Raw genomic sequence first — 18,063 nt, forward strand, 5'->3', positions numbered from 1 at the left:
GCTGTTTCCCTCTTACATAGTTTGTATCAAATGAATCAAAACTGAATCTCTATTCTTCAAGTCCATCTTGAGTTTTTGGCTCTTGCTAAATTCATCCCAAGTGGATTGCACAAATTCTTACATTTTCTCCTTAATTTTCTTGGCCTTTGATCTCATAATTGGCCAATCTGGAACTTGTAAAGAATTTTTAAGACTAAACTCACCTTGATTCCCATCACAACAGCCAAAGCATACCTGAAATACACTACAACACTCAAGAGATGCATGCAGTTGCGAAAGCTAATAAAGTATGCTGCAGTACACAATGATAGCAACAACAAAGAATAGAAAATAGATGGCACAGAAAACGAGAACATTAGTTGAGGAAATACATGGCTGCACAGAGAAGTATGAGAGACGCAATGCATAAAATTGACTCTACCATATTGTCTATAAAGTTCTGAATTGATGCTTGTAGTTGTGTAGATAATCAAAAAGTTAGTTTTCAGTAGCTTCTTACTTTTATGCTCTCTGTAATGTGTGTGTGTGTATATATATATATATATATATAAATATGACTTTTGTATAGTCGAAAGTATCAATGAGAATTAGACTTCTTCAAACCTCTGTCAATCTATTTTTCATTTGTTTCTTCTTAATTTCATTTTCTGTTCTTAATAGTTTCTAACATTCTTAACCATCTTTGGACGAAGGAAAGAAGGAAGAAGATGGATTCTATAAGATTGAGAGGGATGTACGTGATGGAACAAGAGTAATCAGCTATGACAATGCATTGAGATGTCAATATGAATACATGTTAAATTTTCCTTGGAACCAGGTGTGCCCAGACTTGATTTTAGTTGGAACTTGGAGGTAATCGTATAACTGATCGATAGAGCAAGAAAAACCGAGACAAAAAAGAAGGAAATTGGAGACCAAAATGATTTACATCTGCTGGCGAAGACAAGGCAATTAGCAACGGAAATGAAAAGCCAAAAAACTAAGGGAAGCCTATAGCCAACTTGAAAGTCAAAGGACATAATAGGCAACAACTGCATAATTATTTAAAGGGCAACCAAAACGTTGCAGCTGCAAAACCACATTTTGGAGGATATTTTTGTCCATTCAAATTTTAAGAAAAAAATACACTTTTATTTTATTTTAAAAAAATTCTATTTATCATCCTCACATCATACATAACACATAATTTTTTTTTCTTATCAAATATATAGTATATGGATGACTAATAGAAAAAATCAATTAGTTCAAAAAGAATAAAAAAAGAAAAGTTTGATATATAGTATGCGTGGATGATGAATAATAAAAATCTTTATTTTAAGAGAGTAAATTTAGATTAAAAAAATATCTTAATTCATCTAATTTTATTCTTTAATTATTATAATTTTTACGAATTTTTAAATAAAATATAATAAATAATTTATTTTTTTAATTATAAAATAAAAATAATATTTTAATAATATTTTATTTAATTTCTATAAAATGTAAACCTCACCGTTGTGCAGCCGATCGATGCAAATATCCGTGGACAAGACATGTTGTGATTCGCAAAAACCGTCGCCACTAATGATAAAAACGACGCATTAGTTGCCTACACCAATGTCCTTGAAACTTGAAAGAGAGTTATTAAAACACGTTGCATTAATCCTCAAAATCTATTCGCCAAACGCGGCGTAAAATCCAAACCACAAAGGCCACGTGAAAGTGGCGGATGAGTCAGCAAACTGCCTAAACCGTGTTGGCTCGGAAACACGAGTTTTCTAAGGTGGAAAAAGGAAAAAAGAAACAGTACTATTTGTCCGCGTGTTCCTCGTTTGAATTGAAACTATGCTACCGCTACTTTTTCTCCTCTTTATTCTGCATTGTCTGGTCTGGTCAGGTGCTTGGTGGAGGGCGAAGAAGGCCTCTAAGTCCTACCGCCAACCGGGGGGGACTCCTATCAGGTATTGGTCTATTCCTCGCACTCGCTCAAAAGCCGAATGATTTGTTGTTGCGGCTCAAAGTCTGCCTCGGACTTCATGTTTACCTTTCTACTTCCATTACCAAATGCTTTCACAATCCCCTTCCGCGAGCTTGGATCGCTTGCAGCTACAGCAGCTGCTTCTTTGCCCCTGTAGTAGACTAAGGCGATTTAATCCCATCACCATTCCTTTCTCCAAACGAAAGAGAAGAAATCTCTGTGGAAAATGGAGCATTTTCTCTTGTTCCATTCCCTTGGAGGCTCCCAACCGTGGTCTTAACGTGGAATTAGCCCATGCCGCGAGACGGAGCGCCAAGATCTTCGTACTGAATCGGTTTTCACATGAATTGTACGACGAGGAATTGCCCAAAAAATCGCCAATTCAGTTGATGTCCAATTATACCGAATTCCAGAACGACCTAATCTTAGATAAACTTAGAACCCAAATGGAAGTCATGCGTCCGATCCCCTCGCCACCGGTTAGTCGAAATATAGTCGGACTATTCGTTGTCTTTTTCTTTGTCGGTGTTGCTTTCGATAAGCTCTGGACTTCGAGGAATGTAAACCAAGCGAATGGTGCGAAGAGTAGGCGTGGTGGCACCGGCTCCAGAGCCTGGCCACAAGTGCCGACGAGCTTTTCCTTGCTTTTGGAGAAGGATTTACAGAGGAAAGAGTCGGTAGAGTGGGTGAACATGGTTTTGGGGAAGTTATGGAAGGTTTATAGAGGTGGTATCGAGAATTGGATCATTGGGTTGCTTCAGCCAGTTATTGATGACTTGAAGAAGCCTGATTATGTTGACAGGGTTGAGATTAGGCAGTTTTCGTTGGGAGATGAACCGTTGTCGGTGAGGAACGTTGAGCGCCGGACTTCGCGTCTCGTTGATGATTTGCAGTAAGCTACCCTTTTGAATTATGTGGTTGAATGGAAATTCTTCTTATTACTTCTGTTCATATCTCCGTGTTAATTTGTTCTGATTTAGCAGTGCGCCTGTTTTTGTTTGCTCCGGATGGAGTCCAAGAAAGCTTGCCGGTGTTTTTTTAGTGTCTCTATATGTTATCCCTTTTAATTTCTTTGATAGTTTGAGAGGATTGAGGCAGAGAGATCTGCTGTTGTGGTTATTGATTGCTAGTCGCGCGCACATGAAGATGTAGTTAATTTTTTATCCTGCTCATAATACGATTGTCTGTGTTAAAGGCCATTGATCAAAAAGTCTTAGGACTGTTGGATACTGACTTGGTTAAGATTTAATCCTCAGGATCATAACATTCCATCACATTTCTGAATCCGATGTCCACGGCAGCCCACTATATCAAGACTGACCCGGTGGTAGCCCTTTCCCTTTTGGTAGCTTCACTCATCTATTAGTATTCAATGACTAAACACCATACTCATACATTGTATCAAGGCATTTTCATCTAGCTTATAGGTCACCCCCTTCATGACTTGAACTCGTGACGTGGTCTCTGCTCTGATAACAATTGTTAAAGACCCAACTATTGATCCAAAAGCCCTATGACTGTTGGATACTAATTTGGTTAAGCTTTTAACCCTCAAGATCATAACAGTTGAATTTCTGAGTGTTGCATTGTTTGATTACCAACCAATAAAGAAGAATTTCTGAGTGTAGCATTCTTTGTCACTTTCACAAAGATGGTTCATTGCAAAGATTCTTGGAAAGAGGCCCCAACAGCTCCCCCTTTCTATTTAATTACTGACAAAACTTACCTTTCAATTCGAATTAATGAAACAACTTTGAGTTTAGTAGAGCATATCATCGAACGAGTACCTTTCAAGAGTGTCAATACTATCACATGAATCGTAAATGCATGAATGCGACATACCAAAAAATCTGTATTTCCTAATGGAATAGGTAACAAAGCAACTTTTCAGCCCACCACCACTAAATCAGCACCCCCAAGTCAAACTAGTGCTTGGCCTTGTCCTCAAAGTTAGTAAAGGCAAGAATAAAGTCTCGTCTCCCTTGAGCAACGGGTGAAGAAAATAGTAGCTTTGCTTGTTGTCCCTTCGTTTGGTGGGATTAGTTAATAAATCAATTTGATCTTCAGGCTTTAACTAACCAAATAGGCATTCATAGATTTGAGAGGACAATAAATTTGTTTGATGGACCTCAACTGTCTGCTGGCATGAGATATGGCAAATATTGAATGTGATTTGCTAAATTCCATCATTTCTGAAATTAATATCCTTGTATACAAATCAATAATGCATTTGACTGATTTATAAATCCTTTGATGTCATCTAGGTACCAAATAGGCCTTCGATATGCTGGCGATGCACGAATGCTGTTAATGCTCTCACTAAAATTTGGTATTATCCGCATTACCGTGCCAGTTGGTGTTCAAGATTTTGACATTGATGGGGAACTTTGGGTAAGACTACGATTGATACCAACAGAGCCTTGGGTGGGAGCTGTTTCATGGGCTTTTGTTTCACTCCCAAGGATCAAATTTGAATTGTCTGCATTCCGCTTATTCAATTTGATGGGTAAGTCTGCTTCTTCATGGCTACCATAGATTTTATTTATGTAACTGTTATCTTACTAAAGTAGTTACATTTATAAATTTTCTCTCGGTAAATTTTCTAATTTGGGTTTCTAACCAAATAAATCATAGTGATTAGGGTAATGAAAGGAAATAATGAACAAGAGATTCTTGTGGGAACAAAGGATATTTGTAATATTTAAGCTCTTGGTTTTTGAATTAAAGGATGAAGTTTTTTGGTCACTACTGAAGCTTTTTTGTTGTAACATGCCATCTTGTATTAATTTTTTTTTTTTTTTCCCTCAGGATTTTCATTATTATTTTACCATCTGAGTCTAGTTTCTCAGTAGGTGCTTTCGCAATATCTTTTCCACCCTCTTCTACAACAGTGCCTTTGGATGTTATATTGACCGTGTTTTTCATCCTTGCCACAAAATGAACTTTACCAAATGTTTCTCAAACTTTATTTTATTTCATTCAACAATAGATAGTCCAAAGGATGAAGTTTTTTGGTCACTACTGAAGCTTTTTTGTTGTTGCATGCCATCTTGTATTAATATTTTTTTTTCTCAGTATTTTCATTATTATTTTACCATATTGTGCAAGAAAGATAGCTTACAAACAGAGATAATATTTGAAATCCGAGAAACCTGGTCATCTTAAAAATATAGAATTAATATTTGTCTTATATACCATCAGACTCTGACATAATTGAAGGAAACATAAAATCTAGTAAAGTTATTCAAGGCTCAGGAAGTCAGATTCTGCATCACGCAAGGACCAATTGAATTGACAATTCCTGACAAATTTGAATTCGGTATTTTAGCATTAACGAAAATATAATAGATATAATGCATTTCAAACATCCAAACTCATGTATAAATGAGTTTAAAATATTCATTGCTAAGCTTCGATAAGAATATGGAATGACAAATTTAAGTTTTATGGTCATGTATGGTAGTATTTTGTGCATAGTCGCAATGTTAACAAAAAATACTCATTTTTTTCCTATTTTTCTCTTCAACTAAATGAAGTAAAGAATTCCATATTCCTATCCTTCAATGTTTCTACTATTCCTAACAAACACAAGCTTAAAAAAATGTTAATAAATGTTCAGCTCTCATATTTCTTACAAAAATGTGACCTCTGAGATACAATTCAAAAAAGAAAAAAAGGTTTTGAATCCACTGGATCAATTGGGATCATCAACTAATCTAACCGGTTTTGTATCTGAATCAATTAGTGCACTGAAATTAATTTGGTTTCTGCTGAACTAAATTGATTTGGTCAATTCAATCCTTTTCTTTAGCCTTGAAGTTAACAATGTGTCTTTTTTCCTATCTCAGAAAATGTCCAACATACATTTGCCAAGTTCTCTTTACCTTGGAGACAAACTGGTTGAGGAATGATTATAAATATTCTCGGTATTTGTCAACTATTGGCATAATTTAAGAAAGCCTCTATCATGCCTAGTCTTACAAAGTTTTATATATCTATCTAAAAGCTATCCTTCTTGATGTTCAAGTTTCTTTTGCTGAGTATTCTAGATATCAAAGATACTGACGCATGTTTACTCCATTTTTCTACCTTTGTCCATGCTTGGGAAAATCAGCTATTCCTGTTCTCTCAATGTAAGTGGACTTTTTTCCTCTTGGTCATAATATAATTCTATTAAATGCTATCAAAGTAATTATCTTTTTGTTTGCTTTTTTAACTTAGTTTTATTTTATGAAAATACACTTTTCAACGTCTAACTAATACGTGTTTGGCAATGTGTGACCTAAATTAACAAAACTAACTCATTAACCCCTCCAACTATCGCCAACCGTCAATTAGCTCACTTGTCAAATGTAGCTATTAAGATGGATGTAAAATAGGTGAAAATATGAATTGTGGCACAATCTTAACAGTTGGGTTTTAGTGGAGCTTGCACATTGCAACTTGTTGAATATCATCCTCTGCAAATATTTTTGGATGTTAAGATGGAAAAAATAGATGAAAATATGGTATGTGGCATCATCTTAATGTCCAGAGTTTAGTAGAGGATGCTCACAGCAACTTTTTGATATTTGGAGGGTTCAATATGTTTGTTTTAGTATTTTAGGGTGTACATTATATGAAAAATGTTAGTTATAGGATGAAATGTGTACTTTTTCCCTTCTCTTTTTAGAAAGGTAAAATATGCTTCCCATATTGTTTATTTAATCTCCCACAGAGAGAGAGAGAGAGAGAGAGAGAGAGAGAGAGAGAGAGTCTTTATGAAAGCTTCACTTAAGTCTTATTTGAGATATTGTTCTCATGGATGTTTTAGAATAATATTTGATTATAGTATTCTCGTGTTTGAAAAAACTAATTGAAACAATTTCCAGGGGACTTCAAGCTGGCACGAGACATAAGCTTATTTCTTCAATTCTTCATTGACTATGATAGTTATGATTGTTTATTTATTTATTTTTCAATTTTGGATATTTTTATTTAATGATTTGGCTAAGAAGTCATAATTTCATCTACATAGATTTACATTTGTGTACGTGACATGTAAGTGGTAGAATCCATCTGATAAACAGTAGGCAAAAAATACCACCTGTCTGCAGAGGTACTGTGGCTGTCAACTGCATAACTATGCTAAGTTTACCACCTGTCTTTCATCTTATGTTTCTGTAAACATGGACCTTTATCTCATTAGAAGATTGAGGTCAAATTTGTATCCAATGTCGTCTTACTAATTTCGATTCAGCTGATCACATTTGTAAACTTGGCCATATCTTATACTTGATGGTGGGGTTTTAACACATCACTGAATCACATAAAATGTCTCTCTCTCTCTCAAGAGTTTTATTCTCTTAGATGTGTATGATTTACACTTTGGCTAAATCATGTACTTAGATAGAGTCATAATCTCCTCAGTAAAATGTTTTGTTATCTTCTATATCCTACTCGTATGTCATTTATATCTTTTGTGTTTGTATGCCTGTTATCAATGTTGTCCACACTTTAACTTAAATTCTTGACTCAATTATTCTAGGTTTTTGACAAAACTTCTCACCAAGGATTTGCCTCGACTATTCGTACGTCCAAAGAAGATTGATTTAGATTTCCAAAAAGGAAGATCAATTGGTCCTGCTACTAATGACTATAAATATGGGAAAATGCAAGAAGGAAACAACAATTTTATTGGAGAACTGTCGGTGACTCTTGTAGATGCTCGGAATCTGTCGTATGCTTTTTATGGTAACAATTATATCTCCATGTGTACTTTTTCCAAAAATGATTATTGTTGCTTTATGAATTGATGAAACCTAATATGCTTAAATTATCATATACTCAGTGTACATCCTTCAAATTTGTATCTTGTTTAGAGTCATATCTGACTGATGTTATGCTCGCCCTTTCATTTTCTTCAACATTTATTATGACATTGCCTAAGAATGTGATCCTTTGATCCATGTATATGTCCACCTTTGATGCCTTTATATGTTCTATCATCTCTATTTTTTTGTCAGGCAAAACAGATCCATATGTTATTTTAAGCCTGGGAGATCAAACCATCTGCAGTAAAAAGAATAGTCAAACCACAGTCATTGGTCCTCCGGGTGAACCAATATGGAATCAGGTGATGCTTCTTGCAAGAAAGTGCTCATTACATCATTGAATTCTGTTCAAACTGAAGTTTAGAACTACGAGTAATTGTTTATATGTGGTATGTGACAGGATTTTCATATGCTCGTTGTGAACCCTAGAAAACAAAAACTGTACATCCAAGTTAAGGATTCTCTAGGATTTGCAGAGTTGACCATTGGAGAGGGGGAGGTAAATTACTTTTTTCCTCTGGCAAGTTTTGGCTTGGTTGACTAACTTATTTAATTGGTATGTTTGCAATCATGAGGTAGCCATTGGGTAGAAATTCATTTTTTTCCATTTAGCTCTACTTTCCATAAAATATATTCATGTGCTTGTGTGTGTGGTCTCATGTTTGATCTGAAAGGTATTTATATATGGTTCTGACATATAAATATATATAAGCAGTATGCTAATAAAATACTATTTGGAACTTCTTTAAGAGCAACTTAGTTATCAAGCAAAAATTGAAAGGTTCCATTCAAATTGACATTTCATTTGATGATATGAATGTAATTAATAGCTATGGACCTACAGTAACAAGTTTATGCACAAAATTGACTGCATCCACTTTACCTTCCTATCTCTGCGGCTTCTGAATAGAATTTTATTTCCAGGTCAATCTGGGTTCTCTTCATGACACTGTGCCGACAGACAGGATTGTCGTCCTGCATGGAGGTTGGGGACCATTTAGAAAGGGGTCCTCTGGAGAGATACTACTTCGACTAACATATAAAGCTTATGTAGAGGATGAAGATGATAACAGAAATGAGGCACATTCCACTTATGTGGGCATTTCTGATGACGGGTTGTTTGATTCCGATCTGTCAAATCATACTGACAAGAAGGGTCAAAGTGGAACGGATAAAGAATCATTTATGGATGTTCTAGCCACATTGATTATGAGTGAAGAATTTCAAGGGATAGTGGCATCTGAAACTGGAAATCCCAAACTTTTAGATGATCTCTCAACTATAGGGTCGATGTTACCTAGATCATGTGGTCTTAATGCTGAATCCATCCCCTTTAATTGCACTGGTGTCCCCAAAGGTTATAGAGGTTTTGTGTTAATATGAACTCTCTTAGGCAGTTAATATTTACAGTTCAAAATTTATGATTGATTCATGCATCATACCCTGTTGATCATCAAAAACTTGTCCATTGCAGGATCAGCATTGTTTTGGCTTGCTGCTATTACATGTGTATCAGTGTTACTTGCTATCAGGACTGGTGGCCCAGGTTTCTTCAATCCTTGATATGCAACAGAGCTAGCAAAGAAGCAGGTTTCAGTCCTACTTTTTAATAAGAAACTAGTCTCAAACCCGTACAATTTGTGGGAATAACAAATATAAGATATTTAATTAAAAACAATATATACAGTATAGTTTTTAAAAGATTTTTTATTTTAGGTTCATTCATATCATATGCCACAAAAATCAAGAAAAAAAGTCGAGGAACCCATATCTAGGAACCCTTTTTTTCTGCAATATCATCAGATAATGAAGTTGGCCATGTCTCTCTACTCTTTCTTAGGTTTATTTCTCATTTGAGAAGAAATGCGTTTTGAACTAATTTTTTATAAAAACTAGTAACTTGATTAAATATATGATTTCCCATTTAATAGTTTTAGTTCTAAATAAAAATTATTGATTTAATTAGAGGTATTGTTGTTCATTCAATAAGTTTAACTTAATTGTGCATATTATTTGTTTCTCATTTAAAGATAATCAACTGGACAGATAATGTGGCTTTATGGAATAATTTTCATTTAATGGTGTAATAAACTGAGAAAGTAGATGATGTGATTTCATAAGAAGGCTATGCTTTAAATCTATCTAGTACATAGATTCTAGAGACCTCTCTCCATATCTTTCATAATTCTGCCTTACCACACATGTACAGTTTGGACTTTCAAGTAAGTGTTTTCCATGTTCAGGGTTTGTGTATCTACGCTGTATTATTTATGTGATTCCACTTTGTTGCGCTTTGTAAACTGCAAGTTTGAGTTTTGAAGTTTGTCCTAAGTGAGGTGTGATAAGTTGAACCTTATCTTTCCATGGATGGTTATTGTTAGGAATGGCAGTTATGTCTGTCTGGTTGAGGAGGTTGGGGACTAGTTCAGGTCTGCACCGAATGGGCAGGTTTCCCAGCCTATGAAGGGATGGGGTTTGGTGTTAAAACCCAAGGCGGGTTTGCGGCAGGGACAAGTTTTAGTTGACCCTTTTTTCCTTCACCTTGGTTTTATATAAACCATCATAAATTTATAGATAGGATCTTATACTTGAACAAAATCATAAATTCATGCCACCCTTTCTTTATAGCCTCTCTGTCTCTGTGTGGAAAGGTACAATGTTGATGGTGAGTAGATAGATGGCATAAGGATGAGAAGGATTCAGATAGTAGGGGGGTTGTTGAGAGGATGAGTGGGCACCTCTATAATCAAGAGCGAGCATGGCCCTTGTTGCTGCTGCTTTGATGTCATGGTTGTGTTGAAGGGTAAAAAGCGTGAGGACCTTTGTTTGCCACGTACAATGCAATGACTTTCACAATAGCTGCTGTTGTGTTTCCTACAGATTAAGGTTCAGAGAAACCAGACTTTGGCATATGCGTCTGGGGCATATGAGTAGAAGAGGGATGCTGGAATTAAGCAAGAGGGGCTTATTATACAGTAAAAATCGGAAAGTTGCAGTTCTGTGTATATTGAGTGATTGAGAAATTTTTTTTTACTTAAGTTCAACAGTTCTCTGTTCACATTGATCATTCTGATTCACGAGGTCATTCTTGTGTTTCTTCCAAGTGTTGTGATCAGTATTTGTTGACCTTTAGGGATGATTTTTCTTTAAGCAATGGAAGGCTTGGTTGTGAAGTAAACAGAAAAGAAGATCTAGTGCCTCGGTAGGATAATGGTCTGCAGTTCTGTGAAGTAAGTTGAATAAGTTATGCAATTTTGCGAAGCACATGACTCTTGGAGTTTTGGGCAAGAGTAGTCAATCTGGCTTGTTTGTGAATAGGTTTCCATCATCTGTGGAGATAGAATTTGACTCTCTTAGAAGTTTGGTCATGTAACCAGGCTGTTTATTTTATATGAAAAGAGAAATATTTGTTTCAAAAAAGTAAGTACAAAAAATTACTTTACAAATTAACATGGTTTGATGTGGTACACCAGATTGTAAATCTCTTATTATTGAAATGTATGTTTTACATATTATAGCAAGCTATGTCAATTTTAAGCTTTCGTTTTGTAATTCTTTTTGTAAATCCAACACCTTTCATATGAAAATATTTGGTATTCCAGCATATGCTCATCTAAATGACAATAAATTTGAACCTATTACTAAAAGAAAGTGTATATTTCTTGGTCATACATCTAGGTTGAAAGAATATAGGTTACGATGTCTTGTTCCTAAAGCTCTTAAATCTAGCATTAGTAGGGATGTTACGTTTGATGAGTCTGGGATGCTGTTAGAAAGGTGCAAATAGGCGCTGTAAGACAGCTTGTGTAGAAAGATGCACTGGCTGTTATTAAAACAATGCACTAAGGAGCATGAGTATGGTAATCCTAATGGTAAACTGAGACAGGTAAACTACCCCAGATATGTTGTTATGAAGATATGGTGGGTTGTGTATTAATTTCAGTTGAGTAAGTTGATATTCCATATCTTATTTCATACCAAAGTTCGGTATGATGTATTTATGTTTTGTTTTGGGGGGGATTTTTTTGTGATGATTTTGTGCTACCAGGCTTGATGAAATTAAAGTCAAGGCGGAGATTTATAGCGAAGTGGCGAGTTGCTACACCTCAGACCAGATTACCATGATGTCAGTAGCCTCTTGTTATTGGCTTCATGCCTTTATAGCAAATTTTTGTGAGGTCTTGCGCTGTTATTTTCTAATTTCTCTCCTTCTTATGGTTTGTTCTGGTCAACCTTAAGTATGTGTTTGAGTGTGTGTGCCTGCAAATGCTTGCGTGTATACACGCATATACACATACATATATACATGCATATAAATTTTTGGTGTGTGCATGCTGTTCACTTCATATCATGTGGTTAGAGAAATAGATCATAAGAGAAAATCTATTCACCTTGTCTGAGAGTGAGGTTATGGGTGTGTTAGCTAAGTTTATCCTATTGCTAGGTATAGGCTTTTACTCTGATCATTCTCTTAAATCTTAGTTTCCAATGTAATAGGGTGTATTACTGTTTGGAGGTTGAGAGCTTCTCTCCATCTTTTATTTCGTATTTTACTAGTGGTATTTCTCTTGATGTCTGCAGCTGTGAAAGTTGACCTTTTTACCAGTTGATATAAATATTGTGGCCCATTTGTGATTAGTTTCTTTTGCTTTTTTCCTTTTCTCAACTTAATTTCTAATAAAAAATTCATCTGTAACATGTCTATCTTTGGAAGTTTATATTTTAGATGTTGGATCCATGTTAGCAGGGATTTCTGAATTGCATCACTACTTATGGTTCCAAAGTTTTTTTTTTTTTTTTGGATTAATGGTTATTGAGCCAACGCAAAAAATAGTTGTGTTGATATGAATTCTTGATTTACTATGGAATTTTGTTTTCTATGGTTTTTTGGACATGGGCTTTCTGAATATGATCTTGTTCTGGGTGTGGCGGAGAAGTTGAAATTATTGCGAGGAAGTAGAAGACGCAGGGTAGTACCGGACAAGTCTAGGTTTTCTGTTACATAAATGGAGCCACAATGGGCCCTCTTGCTAAAACCTGATGCGTGAACAAGTAGAGACTGGGTGAGAATGTTTTTAGACGACTAGATGGAATGGTTACCCTGTGCCAAACCCACCCGTTGGCATCCCTAGCTATTGTGATTGTTTCATAGACTTGGGTTCTTCTGGTTGAGTTGTTTGGGATAAGGATTAATACCATTGGCAAGTAGCAAGAATTATTAGTCACTAAATCTATGGTTGGTTTGGGCATCATTAAAGCATCATTTCTAATATAAATTTCTGATATAATAAAAATATCGTGGCCACGCTATTGATCGGTCCTTTTTTAAGATTAATTAATTAGTAAAACAAGAAGAAAAAGAAACTGGTTCAAGTAAAGTGATGTTCCTGTTGAAAAGGGCCAATTTACTTTTATATTTTATTATCTATAAATCTATTCCTTATATATTCAGTTTAACATGTTTTAGCTAAAATGGATTGATTGCTAAATGAATTTCCCCATCTGATTGCAGATTGTGAACGAATAATCTTTCCACACTGGCAATGGAATCAGCAAACGCTTTGCACTCAGTTGCCTTCGGTTACATCTGTAAATTCACAGTTAGTGGCAGAGAAATGTTCTATTGGCAGCATGAAAGTTTTGGCCACTTTGCTCGATCCATATCGAGTGTACATCAAACTCTCTAAAGTCTAAAGGAGAACAGCCGTTTTTCGGAGCCATGGTGACTGATTTTCAACTTTTCTTGTTTTGGATGTGGAGGTAAGTAATGCTGATCCTAAAGGAGCGAAAAATTAGTAATCACATCTAGCATTAGAATGTTGTAGGATGAAAGTTAGGCCCTAGGAAGTGGTTTTCAGATGAGAAACATTATCTGTTTATCTTGACCAAAACATTTATCATGGGTCATGGTTCCTTGTATAGATTTTTTATTCAGAATTTCGAAAGTCATCTTGATAATAATAATAATTGTAATCACCGTCCCCTTGGGGTTAAGAAAACAAAGAGACTGAAATGTTACTTGCCTTGAACAATTTTTTTTTGTTTTTTTGTTTTTTGTCTTAATGAAGCATTAAGTACAAAAGATTTCATTTCATAAAAATAAAATGTCCTTTATAAAATTGAAAGAGTCTGCGGAAGCATTTCACAAAAATTATCAAACTAGTGCTACCAAAATCATAAATTAAAACGTAAATATGTGATCAAGGATTTTGCCACCTCTCCTTCTCCCTGAGCCATGTTTTGTCCTATAGTTTCAAACCTCACTTTAAATCATTTCTTGAGATAGACATTAAAAAAAAAGGAGCAAAACACTTAGTGTGAAGTCTCCAGATTTTGCTTGGGATTGGACATACTAAGAAGTATCGGGACATGCAATATAAGGTTATTTGCCAATACCTGATTGTGACATAAGTGTCGGGATAGATGCCCCTATCGATACCACATCATATCATAGGTATTTATACCAGATGTGAGTGCATTAACATATGTATAAGTTCATATGTATTTGCACCTGCTATGAACAATATAATATACTTATCGCATGACAGGTATTTGCACCCTTCACGAATACGTATAATATGAAATTGAAATGTTGGTGGCACCATCGGCGTTGGTACCTGACTTCACTCCAGTGACCAATCAATTAGGCCCCATTCGAAGCCTGTTGGCGGTACTTTGTTAATCTAGAAAATTTCACACCAGTTTAAACACTCAAGCTTGAATAATAGAGTTTCATTAGGATATTACCTCATTCTAACCCTTCGAGTCGTAACAAACGTAAAAGACTTGATTGATGTAAAAATAGACACTCTATACTCAAGACATGACGTGACGTAATGTGACATGTACGTAAGATGAATAACATGGTATAACATGATATAGATAAACATTTCGTGACATGTCATAACGTGTAATAGATAACTTTTCATGACATGATATAACATGTAACAGATGAACATTTTGTGACATGGCATAATGTGTAATAGATAAAAATTTTGTGATATGGCATAATGTGTAACAGATAAACATTTAGTGACCTAGTATAATGTGTAACTAATATACATTTCGTAATATAGTATAATGTGTAACAAATATATATTTTGTGATATGGCAAAGTGCGGCATATATAAGAACATAAGAACATGAATAACTGTTTTCTTACCAACACCCAAACAATATCCTGACAGTAAGTTAGAAACTAACTTACAGTGAGTGTATCATGACAAATAAAATACGCGAATAAATAGGAACCGTAAGGAGACATTTTAAACATTAGAAAATCCTTATTAATAAACTTAGAAACATATAAACACTGAATTAAAGTAAAATTACCATATTATCCGTCTACATGGGAGAAATGACAATTTTACCCATAATTTAAAGATTTCATAACCTAACTCCAAAATTCACCAAAATTCACATTCCTCATGTAAATTTTGTCCTAAATCCAAATATCCAATTAGAAAAATTTAAAACATAACATAACTAGGTCAAACAAGCATAGGCCGAAACATGTATAGGTGGTTGGGTTTGGGTGTTTAGGTATCTTGTGAATAGTAGTTAAAAAATAGGTGAAAAGTAATAATAGAATATTGAATAGTAGTAAAAAGTATGTGAAAAGTAATAATAAAATAATGAATAATAATGGAGTATGTTGAGAAGTGTTGTTTCAATTCCCCTATTTTTCATGCTAAAACCACAATATGCAACATACAAAATCACATCCTATTCTTAAATAACATGCTAGAACAACTAACAAAACTTAAATTATAAAAATCACAACTTTATTCATAATAAAGCTTCAAGTATTTTGACCTCAAGAACAACCCTTGATGCTATGGTCTATCTCTTTTCAAAATAACTCAAAGAACTCCAAAAGTTTAACATATTCTCAATATGTTCGTTAAAAATTCATAAGAACTATCATGCTTAGAATCATTAAGCCAAGACCACAAAAAATCACAAAATCAAATTTAACACAATCAATTTTCACCCATTCACCAAAACTGAGTGCTATGTGGTTTGATTTTAATCAAAACATTAGATTTGGAACTTTTCATGAAGTAAATCACCAATGAACAACCTCATGTGCTTAATAATCAAGTTTTAGAATAGATCTAAGCATCAAACCTAAGATCACATGGTGAAAATGGCATAAAAACCATAGATCCAACCGAGAACCTCAAATACAAGATCTATCCAAATCTTTGCATGCATAAAAATTCATATCTTTTAGACCAACACCATAAATCTTCAAAATAATATTCTATCATGTAGATCAAAGTCCTAAGAGCATCATATGTGAATACCAAAGCCATTGGAGCATGCTTTCATAATAAAAGACAAGCTTTTCGAAAATAGAATCTATTTTGATACTCCCAGGTTTTAACTTTTTAGATCTATACAAAAATCTCGTAAAAAATTTATACCATGCAACAAAGTTTTATCAAAATTTATATTAGCATGTTAAATATAAAAAATAAAAAAAATCAAACCATGATCTTGTCAAGAACACTATTAAAAAAAAAAAAATCAAAGAATCACACACTGTCCAGTTTGTCGCTCAGACTGACCTCTTCATGCTTAAACAAGCTTTTCACCCATCAAACAAAAATGAAAATTAGAAACTATATTCAAAGAGGAAAAAATTCTGTGAAGGGAACTTTGTAAGAAAACACTTACAACAACTTCGAAAAATCTAAGCAAGGAAGGTCAAAAAAGCTGTGCGAGAGTTCCTTTGGTTTCCTATCCAAGAAAAGGCTTTAAAATTGATTAAAGGCTAGTGAAATGGATAGGGAAGAGACTTATACTTCTGGATGGCTGAGATGAGATGTGTGAGTGAAACTTTTGGGGGAAGTGGTGTCAGCCAAAACTAGATGCAAAACCAGGTGTCATTGCCCATGTTTTTCAGCCTTGTTGCTGTCGAGTGAGAGGGAGGTGGTGAGGTGGCTTTTGGCATTCCCATCAAACACTATTTGGGGTTGACTTGGGTAGTGAAAGGACACCCATGGCAAGGGGCAAACTTCCTTCTCAAGCCTTGCCTTGATGGTGCAATTTTGTGGGTCTTAAAAGAATGGGCATGCACTTGGGGTTTCAATGGGGTTTGGGTTTCTAACAAGCCCAAATCCAATTTTTCATGGTCCAATCAAATTACCAAGATATAAAAGAATAAATAAGGTTGTAATGACATGAATTTGAGTGGTTAATAGCATGTTGAAGTGATTTAATCAAGTGATTAAACACTAAGCTATACAATCGGTTACACTTAGGGTTTTGAAAAAGCATTTGGGGTTTGGGAAAAACATTTGAGGTTTCGATTTTTTCCAAGATTTTTGGGTTTCAATTGGATTCCAAGTATTTGGGGTTTCACTAGGGTTGACTCTTTAGTTTGGCACAAATTGGATGATTAGATGGAATAGTGTTTGGCTTAGGTGACATGATCACAAAGCTTGATTTTCTTCACATTTCCATTTCATGGTTCTTCTTGGTGCCAAGTGTCTAATACTATTAACCAAGTGTAGCAAAGATTTTGCCAAGTGTCTAAATAAAATTTCTCTAACCTAATTTGGACATTCCACATTGTGATCTCAAAAACAGTTGATTGAGTGCCACATGGTGCTTCACTGGGGTCACTATTCGCTCCGAAAATGGTGAAAATAAATTTTTACCATAAAATCCTAAATATTCATATAAAACTAAGAATGTATTTTATTCGTGAAATTCAACTCCTAAGTGCCTCGAACAATTCAAGACACATTTTTGAGCAACTGTTATCCGGTAAATGAAAATCATTTTATTGAGTTATAAAATCCTAAATATTCAAGATTGTCTACATACTACACAATACACATACAGGAGCAGCACTTGGTGGCAACTCAAGGACCCCGATAAAGTCTAAAGTATATGCCATCACTCTAGGAGGGGTGGATCTAGAGGTTGATGAAGTTGCTGATAATTGAATTGAATTATTGCATAGTTTATATATCTAGAACCAATATATTTTAATTAGTTCATGACATTATTATTGGTTTTAAATTAAAAAATGGTTAATAGGAATAAATTTGAATTGTGATTTAAATTGATTAATATCATGATTTATGTTTATTTTTATAATCTACGATTTAATTGGGCAATAATTCTTCACATGCACAATACATTTTTAATATTCTAGTCTTGCTTTTTATTTTTATTTTTTCATTTTTGTGGTTTCTATTTCCTTTTCTGGCCTTATTCCAATTGATACCTTTCCTAATAATTTTGACATTAGGTGGAATCACATGCAAAAGTTAGCTT

The 18,063-nt window shown here is 34.6% G+C and overlaps 1 protein-coding gene across 7 annotated transcripts; it reads left to right on the forward strand.

The window, feature by feature from the left end:
- The first annotated feature begins 1,809 nt into the window (after window positions 1-1,809).
- On the forward strand, window positions 1,810-13,802 carry LOC122314494 (extended synaptotagmin-1-like). 7 transcript variants are annotated; one of them, XR_006243719.1, is made up of 10 exons: window positions 1,831-2,849; window positions 4,222-4,463; window positions 6,072-6,090; window positions 7,485-7,690; window positions 7,963-8,072; window positions 8,171-8,269; window positions 8,695-9,136; window positions 9,245-9,360; window positions 11,819-11,948; window positions 13,283-13,802. XR_006243719.1 is itself a non-coding variant. In XM_043130120.1 (9 exons), exons 1-8 carry the CDS (start codon window positions 1,825-1,827, stop codon window positions 9,331-9,333), a joined length of 1,323 nt encoding a protein of 440 aa, XP_042986054.1. In that variant the 5' UTR covers window positions 1,810-1,824; the 3' UTR covers window positions 9,334-9,360; window positions 13,283-13,802. The 7 variants fall into 7 exon arrangements, 3 of the variants coding, with proteins under 3 accessions (XP_042986054.1, XP_042986052.1, XP_042986053.1); XR_006243720.1 differs by having other exon boundaries at window positions 11,819-11,943; XR_006243718.1 differs by having other exon boundaries at window positions 11,819-11,896.
- The last annotated feature ends 4,261 nt before the right edge of the window (window positions 13,803-18,063 follow it).

The sequence above is a fragment of the Carya illinoinensis genome, chromosome 6, assembly GCF_018687715.1.
Source record: "Carya illinoinensis cultivar Pawnee chromosome 6, C.illinoinensisPawnee_v1, whole genome shotgun sequence".
In the NCBI taxonomy this organism is placed as follows: Eukaryota; Viridiplantae; Streptophyta; class Magnoliopsida; order Fagales; family Juglandaceae; genus Carya; species Carya illinoinensis.